Genomic DNA, 9,399 nt, shown 5'->3' with positions numbered 1-9,399 from the left:
TGAAAAGAGAGACTCCGCCCTAGCTTGCTCCTGCAGCCATAAGGCTGGGGGCAAGTGAAACCCAGGGACATCCAAACTTCAAGTCTCCGGGCTTGGGCCTGTTCATAGGATGCCCACCAAAGGATTTGGAAGCATCTGAAGCCCCAGGCAGGGGTGGAGGATGTTTGCTGGTAGTAAGGTCACTTACGGCTCTTGAATGGCTCACAGGGATTTGGAATTAATTTGGCTGATTTGACTTGGGACATGAAAATTTTCCTTAAAAAAAAAAAAAAAAACCGTTGAAGCCTCCAGCACAAGGTGGAGCCTTTGCCTCTTGATCCCAGCCTCTGGGCTGGCTCCTTCCCAAGTGAAAGCGAAAGCCAGAGAGAAGTTCCTGGGAATCCATTTTAGCCCCAGGGACAAGGACTCTGTGAGGACAGAGGGAAAGATGCAGCCCTGGGTGCAGCGCCTGGGCACCCTGCTCCTTTCCGTGGCCCTGCTCCTTTCTCCCCTCTTCCCTGCCCCTCAGGGTAAGTCCCAGTCCTTCTGCCCCCCCGGGTGTGGGTGTGGGAGAGCCGGGGGCTGGGGCGGGGTGGTTGTGCAGCCCTGGGGCAGCCTGGCCAAACCCCGTGGAAGGCACGTGTGGGTGAGGGAGAGGGGGCAGTTCAGCGTGTGGGGGTGAAGTCCCATCACCCCAAGTGCAGCAGGCCCCTGCCCCCCCCCAGCCCTGCATCTCCCTGCACCAGGTCCCCGCAGCGGGCTGTGCCGTCCTGGGCAGCCTCTCCCCTGCGCTGGCCCAGCCCCGCGGGGTCTCATGGCTGCTCCCTCTCCCTTGGGCAGGTTCCCAGCTGCAGGTGTACATGGAGCCCTTGTCCACGGCCCACGTGGGCTCGGGGGCCCTGCTGCAGTGCCGGTTCAGTGTCGGGGGGCCGGTGGTCCTGGACTCCCTGCAGGTGATGTGGTATTTCTGGGAGCAGAAGGTGTCCTGGTACGAGCAGGGCAGGAGCCATGCCCAGCCCGGAGCCAGCCTGCCATCGGAGAAGGTGCTGGAGAGTGGAGACGCCTCCCTGTCACTGGCCACGGTGACCCTGTCAGATGGAGGTGTCTACCGGTGTGTTGTGGAATATGGGGCTCAGAAGAACCAGGGGGAGACCACCCTGCGCCTGCTCGGTGAGGACTTGAGAGGGTCCCGTGGTTTGCTTGGGACAATGCTGGGGCTGGACATGGGTACGTGGGTGGTAGACACAGGCATAGACCTGCGCCACATTCAAGTGAGTAAGCAATGATATTTAGACACCAAGTGTCTCTTTGACATGGTCCTGTCCAATCCCAGCCACAGGCAGGGCCCCTCACTCCAGGAGCAGTGCGAACCCTCACACAACAGGCAAAACAGCCTGGCATTCAGGACTAGCTAGGGGAGGCATGGTCTCGTGCTGCCAGTCACACGAGCAGTGCTGTCCTCTCCCAGGCCCAGACCCATGTGGCCCTGGGGATGCCTGCCTGGGAGGTCTATCGGTTGAGCATTGGGGCTGACACAGGGTCCAGGCCTGATGTGGTCTCAGCAGCTCGGTGCCAGCCCTGCCTGGCAGGGGGACCAGCACACGCATCACACAAACTCCAACAGTGACTCCCTTCTTCCAGCTGCCCCGAAGATCTACATCCCAAGACAACCAGCCGTGGCTGACACCGAGACCTCCCTGCTGTGCCACGTGGGGGGGTTCTTCCCTGAGGACGTGGATGTGACATGGCTGAAAGACAAGAAGGCCCAGGAGGGCTACACCCGCTCCAGCCCCCAGAGGAACCCGGACGGGACCTTCAACCTCACCCTGACCTACACCTTCACCCCTGCCCTCAGCGATGCCGACAGTGTCTTCTCCTGCCGTGTCCGCCATGCGGCTCTGGGGCAGCCACTGCAGGAGGACGTCTTCCTGGACATCCGAGGTGAGAGCCCACACTGGGACCTGCCCGCTGCCCTGACTCTGGAAGTTTCCTTGCCCCTCCCCGAGGTAGCACAGGGCTGGTCCAGGCCAGCGTGCAGGCAGTGCTGGGTTGCAGACCATCATGGTCTGGGGTTGCATTAGCTAGTGGGACTGCTTCTTCCCTCCTGGAGGAGCTGGAGCACCAGGGAGCAGAGGGACACAGGCCTTAAGTGTCCTCCTGGGCTGCTGTGTCCAGGCCCATATGTTCCCAGTCAATGGGTGGACAGCAGGGACCTCCAGCATCCCAGAGCAAACCCTGACCCATGGCTGTGAGGGCAGCAGCTGGGGCACAAAGGATGCCAGGCCATGCACCAGAGGTAGCTGCAGGGGAGACGAGGCCCTGCCTGTGCCCTGCCCCTGCAGCTGGAGGGAGGAGGTGTTTCCAGGTGAGGGCTGGCCCAGAGGTCTCAGGCAAGACCCTGCTCCCTTCAAAACAATGCTACAAGCTTAGGTCTGACTTCTTCTCTCCTCTCACTACTGAGTGCAGCACCGGATCAGACTGGTACCGTGGTTGGAGCCGTCCTGGGGACCCTGCTCGGAGCAGGAGCTGCAGCTGCTGCAGCCATTTACTTCTGGAGAAACAGAAGAAAAGGTAGAGGGGGAAGATGCTGTTGGGCTGCAGGGTCACAGAGGGAGGGGATGAGCCAGGGAGTGGGAGGACACCCATGATGCAGGGGTGGAGAGGCCTGGCCCCAGGCAGGGTTCAACCCTGTGAATCCCAGCCCTGAGCTCAGACCTCAGAGTGGACATGTCTCCCAGACAACCCCAGGCTGACCCGTGTCCTGCATGTTGGTTGCTTGGCCTCCAGGGTGGGCAGTCTCCTACAATGTCGCAGAGGTGCAGGGGCCGGAGCGGTGCCTGCTGGGCCAGGAGGTGACCCTGCGCTGCTTCATGGAGGGGATGTTCCCCGAGGACGTGGACGTGACATGGGCGAGGATCCACAGTGAGGACAGGACGGTGCCTGAGAGCGCTGGGGACCCAGAGAGCCCCAGGGACCCAGAGAGCCCCGAGCACCAGCCGCTGTTGCCCGCCCTTCCCCCGGGCTGGAGAGTGACCGAGGAGAGAGCTGGGACCCGCCTCACGTCCTCCCTGACCTTCACCCCCACGCTGCAGGACGACGGGGTGCGGGTCCGGTGCGTCTTCCTCCACGAGGCCAAACGGATCAGAGAGGAGCGAGTGTCCCTAGAGATCCGAGTGTGGGGTGAGTGCCCAGCGCCCTACTTTCGGGTGTGGCCAGGGCCTGCTGCTGTGAGGAAGGGATGTATCCAAGGGTAGGCAGTTACTTCAGGATCTGTGCGGGAGGGAGGGTGGGCTGATGCTGGAAGGCAGCCCCACATTCTTCACAGTGCGGGTCTGCACTATGCTGTGCCTGACTTGGCAGTGGTGGCGCTGGGAGAGGGGACCATGGAGGGGCTATGGAGAATTTTTGTGTGCCTGCATCCTCCCACGTAGTCCTGCTCCCAGCACCACCACCATCCGGCCTGAGTGCAGTGGGAGCCAGCCCAGCTGGCATGTGGATCCTGGGGCACATGCCCCCTATGCCCTCCTGGGGTGTGTCCCCCACCCCATGGCTCTGTCCCATGCCCTGGTTGTGCAGGGCCTACCCCTACCCCAGCCCCACTCCCTCTCTCACCACCATTGTGGGGGGGACAGATCAAGGCCCCAGCAGTGAGGGAGGAAGTGGGAAGTGGGGCTAGGGCTGAGGCCTCAATCTGCCCTGCTCCCCACCCACAGCCCTTTCCCCACGCCCTGCCCCTTCCCCTGCAGACTTACATGCATGCCCCCAAAGAATTTTTTTCTCCTTCTGCCTTGATTGCCCCCCCTTCCCACCCCACAGACTTATCTGGGGTGGGGGGTTGGTGCATGGTTGGTCTTGGGTTGCTTTTAAATGCCAAAGGTGCTGTCCTACTTAAAAAGGGTGGAGAGCACTGATCTACAACATTCATTCATTTGATTTCAACAAATATTTTTGTCTCGATTTACATGCATTTGTGCAGTGCACACAGAGGTGATTGCACAATAGCTTCAAATGAAGTCTTACTCTTGAATATTGTGGGGGGTAGGGGGCATGGGGTATAAGTATGTGGGGGGCTGTGTGTGAGGGGAGGGTAGCAGGTGTGCGTGGGGGGGGTGGGTATGGGGTTCTGTGTGTACGGCAGTGCGAGGGGGTGTGGGTGCATGCACATGGTGGGGTGTTTGTGTGGGACTCACGCTGTGAACCCTCATTCACCCTGTCCCTCCACCCAGCCCCAACACACACACACATACCCCCGCAGCAACAGCTGGGCAGGAACTGGGGGCCCAAAGTGTGGTGGCAGGAGCACGGGGTCCAGGCTGACAGGGCTCTGTGGAGGAGGGGTGAGCCATAGAGCCCTGCTGGCCTGTGCACCACTCTTCTGCTGCTCCACTTTGGGTCCCACCAGCGCTGGCCCTAGGGACACCGGTGCGGGCCTCACGCTCCAGCCCAGCTGTCACTGCACTCCCGCTCGCCCTTGCCTGTAGCTGCTATTTCCCTGCTTTCCTGCCTGCTGCTGCGTCTGCTCCAGCACAACGTAATTCCTGGTTGCATGGCTGTGACAGCAGGAACTGGCCTGGCCTGGTCCGGAGGACTGGGACAAGCACCTGCAGACCTCCCCTGCCTCCCTCTCCCCTACACATTATCTGAATTTCCCTCTGGCACAGGGAGCTGGAAACAGCTCCAGGGTCCCAGGCCAGAAGTCTCTGCAAGGCACAGGCTGCCGGGTGGGGACTAGAGGGAGTGGGGAGAAAAGGAGGGGGTGTGCTGGGGGGCAGGGCCCATGGTCCTTGCAGGCTCCTTGGTCCTGCCACTGGCTCTGTCTTACTGCCCTTGGCTCCTGTCATTTTTGACAGGCAGGAAGAGGCAGACAGATACTAATTTTCTATATTATTTAGAGGCCCCACATGCCGGATAGAATGGCCTGGTGTGAATCCAGCCCGTGGCCCATATTTTGCCTTCCCCAATGTAGCTGGAGACAGGACAGCTACTGGGGTGACCAGGCCTCACACAACTCTCACTGCATTACCCCAGCCCCACCCAGCTCCCTGGGGGTCCCAACCATCCATCTCCCCCAAGCAGGATCCCAGCAGTCCCTCGCACTAACCCTCCCAACTGTCTCCCCCAGCCCGGCCGCAGGTGTCTGAGATCCAGGTGTTGCCAGAGTGGGACCCCCGCGACAAGGTGCCGTTTGCTGTCCAGCTCCACAACTTCTACCCCAGGGAGGTGCCCCCGATCCAGTGGGGCTGGGACGGAGCCGGGAGCTGGAGGGAAGACCCCGCACAGATAGACAAGAACACGGACGGCACGTTCACCGCGACGAGCGTCTGGAGAGTGCCCAGCCGGAGCCTGACCCGGCCGGAGCTGCGAGTGCGAGTGTGCGTCCAGCACGGCCCCGGAGAGCCCGCGAGCGAGAGAGAGCTCAGCCTGAGGGCCGCGGGTGAGGAGGGGCCGTGTCCTGGGGTCCCAGCCCCGCTGCAGGGGTGTGGGGTCTGTGTGGTGTGCGAGGGCCCGGGGAGCAGCCCCTGCCAGGCCGTGGCTCCCCTGACGGGGCCTGTCCCTGCCTCTGCCTGTTCCCTTCCCCAGGTCTCCTGCGGCCCCCGGACGTGTCCGACATCTTCCGGCCCGAGTCTGTGACCACGGGGAAGGAAGTCATCCTAAGCTGCCGCATCGCGGGGCATTTCCTGGGGGAGCTGAGCGTGACCTGGCTGCGGAGGGGCAAGGGGGAGGACACTGCTGTGATCCTGCGGGACTCAGCTGAGTGCAGGGTGGAGCCCGGCACGGCCGTCCTGGCACGGGACGGGAAGAGCTTCCAGCAGGAGACCAGACTCATCCTCTTGTCACCAGAGTACCTGGCAGAAAAATTCATCTCCAAGTTTAAGGAAAAAGGGGCAGAGTACATCTGCCGTGTGGGACACCTCGCCCTGGAGACCCCCATCGAGAGGAGCACTGGTAAGCGGTGGGGACAGGACAGGCTCGGCAGCCGTTCTGGGATAAGAGGCCTTGTCATGGGCCCCGCTCTGGTCCTGGTCGTGGGGGGTCCATAGGGGAGCAGACCCGCCTGTCGCCCGGCCCAGCCCAGAGGGGCTGTGACCCCCTGGCCCTGCCTGACCCCTCACTCCAGGCCCTCCAACAGGAAGCACCAGGGGCTGAACTGCCTGGGTATGGGATGGGAGCCCATGGCAGAGGCTGCCAGGAGCTGGGCTCAGACCCCCGGGGCATTGGTGGGCATGTGTCTGGTGCCCGGGGACAGGGGCATCTCGCTGACACGCCGCTCCCACCTGTTGCAGCCTGCCGTCCGCGCCCTCCGCACCTGGGGGAGGTCTCCCACCCGCAGGCCCTGGTCCCGGGGCAGCCGGAGACCCTGCGGTGCCTCATCTCGGGGTTTTACCCCGGGCAGCTGGCGGTGACGTGGCTGCGAAAGGGAGCGGGAGAGAAGGCGCCCAGGCCCCTGGAGAGCTCAGACCCCCACAGGATGCACACCCCCGCCCCCAGCCCCGCGCCGGACGGGAAGTCCTACAGCGTGGAGTCCGAGCTGCGCCTCCCCCCCGCGGGGCCCGAGGACGACGGGGTGGAGTACCTGTGCCGCGTGCAGCACGAGGCCCTGAAGGAGCCCGAGTCCAGGTCCAGCGGGCGGCTGCGGGTCCAGGTAGGAGCGTGTGGGCCGGGCAGCGCGGGGTAAGTCCGCGATGGTGACACCCGGGGGCTGCTGCGCTCTGCACCGGGGTCATGGCCCCGTCTGAACAGACACCCCTTTGGACTGAGCTTCCTGCCTCTGGTTCTCAAGCGCAGGGGGCAATTTCTGGGTGGTTTGGGGTACATCCCCTCCGGTCACTGCAGGAAAATGGGGGAAAGCACCGAGCACTATCAGCCTGAAGGAGAACATGGCCTCCTGTCACGGCCCAGAGTCACAAGCGGCGAGGCTGTGTGAGACAGGATGTACCCGGGGCTGGGCTGGGTGGGTGCGGGGAGCCCATGGGAGAGGCGTCTGCATCGCTGGGCGCAGGCTGGTTGGGGCGGTGGGTGGGTATGTGTTGGGTGTCACAGACAGGACACCTCTCCCTCCTGTAGCTGCCATAGACACCCCCTTGGGCTGAGCTTCCGGTCACTGGTTCTCAGCCTCAGCGGCGATTGCTGGGCCATTGGGAACGTCCACTCAGGCATCCCGGGCAGGCAGGGGAGGCAGCGAGTGCTCTCAGCCCCGGTGGCTGTGGGGAACATGGGCTCCCGTCAAGGCCGAGTTCCTAGCAATGATGCGTGTCAGGGGATGTTCCTGACCCCGGACTGGCTCCCCCTGCTCCGATCCAGCTCCTGTCTGGAGACCGCACATCCCAAGGAGCATCCTTGTGCCTGGCTCCTGCGCTCCCCCGTGCCCCAGCAGGCAGGTGCAGCCTTGGCCCTGCCTGACTCAGGGGAAACCCAGAGGCTCGGTCTCTGCCAGTTGAACAGACCCCTGGGCCCAGGTGACAAGTCACAGGCTCGCTCCACTTCTTTCCTAGGCCAGAGAGCATTCTCCAGAGCCTCGAACAGCTGAGGAGGGAGGAGGCAGCTGAAGACAGAGACAGTGTCACCAGCACCACATCTCGTGTGCTCACCCAGGCGATGGCAGAGATGGTGCTGGTAGCTGGACTGTACTTGCTGGGCTGGGCTGGGGGATCAACCTGGGGCTGGGGTGCAGGACCCAGGGACTGCATCGTGCCTCGGTCATCCTGGGTCTATGTTGGTAGGGGCTGCTCTAGCCGTCTCCCACACACGTGGTCAGGCGCGGTGAGGAACCTAGGGCTGGGGGTGTCTCTACCTCTTGGTCCATATGGAGCCCAGCTCCATGTAGCCCCTGGGCTGCTGCAATAAAGATGACAGTGCTGATGCTCACCTGCTCCAGTCTCCCTCCTGCCCAGGCCTGGCCACCTACACAGGGGCTGCAGCTTGGGGCTCTGCTCCCCCCTGTGCTGGATGCTGCACGTTGTGGGGAAGGGTGGGGGGGGGAGGGCCTCTGGCCTGCACCCTCCTTCCTTGGCAGCCCTCTCCAAGGCCTCCTAGGGCAGGTGGGCATTGCCAGGTGATGGTGCTATGCCTCATAGAAGAGATAAGCTATGGCACAGCCACCATCCAGGAGCCAACGGCTGTGAGGAAAGTGATTGAAACAACCGGGTGTTGGACATGGGAACGGGGAGGCTGCGGGCCCTGCCAGGATGCTTGCAGCCCCCCTGGGGTGAAGGAAGCTGGGCCAGCTGAATCCCAGCCCGCAGTTCCTGCTGCTTCCCCAAACCCTTGGCTCAGGGACCAGTGCGTGGCTGAGAGAATGAAGCTTGAGACAGGAGTTTCCCCTCCACTGATGTTGGGTCCCTCGGCAGCAGCACACGCTGATACAGGGACAGGCATTACTCACCTTGCACGCAGGTCTTGTCCCCTGTCCTGGGGATCAGGCAGTTCAGGGTCTCGCTGGGGCCGTGTTCAGTAGTCCAGCTCTTCAGTTGTGCAGCGAGCCTTTGTTCCCAGACTGGTTTATACCTCTTGTTCCCTGCGCGTTATTTTTACTATTGCTCTGACTCCTTCCTGTGGGCTGTTCGCAAACTACTTCTGTAGTGGATTTCCTACCCTGGGTGGTTCCCTAACCCTCCTGCACACACACCCCATCCCAGAACCAGCCCCTGTGCACCTCTCTTATCACTGACCCTTCCCATCGTGCAGCCTTTCCCTCCATTCCTCTCCCGGGACCACTGACCGTGCCGGCACCTGACACCATGCAGAGCTGCTTGCTCAGCATCGGACAGGCTCAGCAAGTGGGCAGACGAGAATCTGATGGTGTTCAACGCCGATAAATGCAAGGTTCTCCACCTTGGGAAGAAAAACCCGTAGCATCCTTATAGGCTCGGCAGTGCTATGTTGGCTAGCACTATGGAAGAAAGAGACTTGGGGTTCATCATTGACCACAAGATGAACATGAGCCTGCAGTGCGATGCTGCGGCTAGTAAAGCGACCAAAACGCTGGCTTGCATCCATAGATACTTCTCAAGCAAATCCCGGGACGTCATTCTCCCCCTGTACTCGGCCTTAGTGAGGCCGCAGCTGGAGTACTGTGTCCAGTTTTGGGGTCCACAATTCAAAAAGGATGTGGAGAAGCTTGACAGAGTGCAGAGAAGAGCCACGCGCATGATCAGAGGTCAGGGAAGCAGACCCTACGATGACAGGCTGAGAGCCCTGGGGCTCTTTAGCCTGGAAAAGCGCAGGCTCAGGGCTGATCTGATGGCCACCTACAAGTTTATCAGGGGTGACCACCAGTATCTGGGGGAACATCTGTTCACCAGAGCGCCCCAAGGGATGACGAGGTCGAATGGTCATAAACTACTACAAGACCGTTTCAGGCTGGACATAAGGAAGAACTTCTTTACTGTCCGAGCCCCCAAGGTCTGGAACAGCCTGCCA

At 61.9% G+C, this 9,399-nt stretch overlaps 1 protein-coding gene across 1 annotated transcript; it reads left to right on the top strand.

Moving 5' to 3' along the window:
- Window positions 1-375: 375 nt before the first annotated feature.
- On the top strand, window positions 376-7,845 carry LOC132249929 (uncharacterized). Its single transcript, XM_059725667.1, has 9 exons — window positions 376-509; window positions 820-1,149; window positions 1,621-1,920; window positions 2,446-2,550; window positions 2,767-3,159; window positions 5,102-5,413; window positions 5,560-5,925; window positions 6,264-6,622; window positions 7,473-7,845. The coding sequence occupies exons 1-9, from the start codon at window positions 428-430 to the stop codon at window positions 7,524-7,526; spliced, it is 2,301 nt and encodes a 766-aa protein (XP_059581650.1). The 5' UTR covers window positions 376-427; the 3' UTR covers window positions 7,527-7,845.
- The last annotated feature ends 1,554 nt before the right edge of the window (window positions 7,846-9,399 follow it).

This window comes from Alligator mississippiensis, chromosome 4 (genome assembly GCF_030867095.1).
Source record: "Alligator mississippiensis isolate rAllMis1 chromosome 4, rAllMis1, whole genome shotgun sequence".
NCBI classification, from domain to species: domain Eukaryota; kingdom Metazoa; phylum Chordata; order Crocodylia; family Alligatoridae; genus Alligator; species Alligator mississippiensis.
Note: the sequence above shows the minus strand (reverse complement) of the source record. Positions and strands in the feature narration are given on the sequence as shown.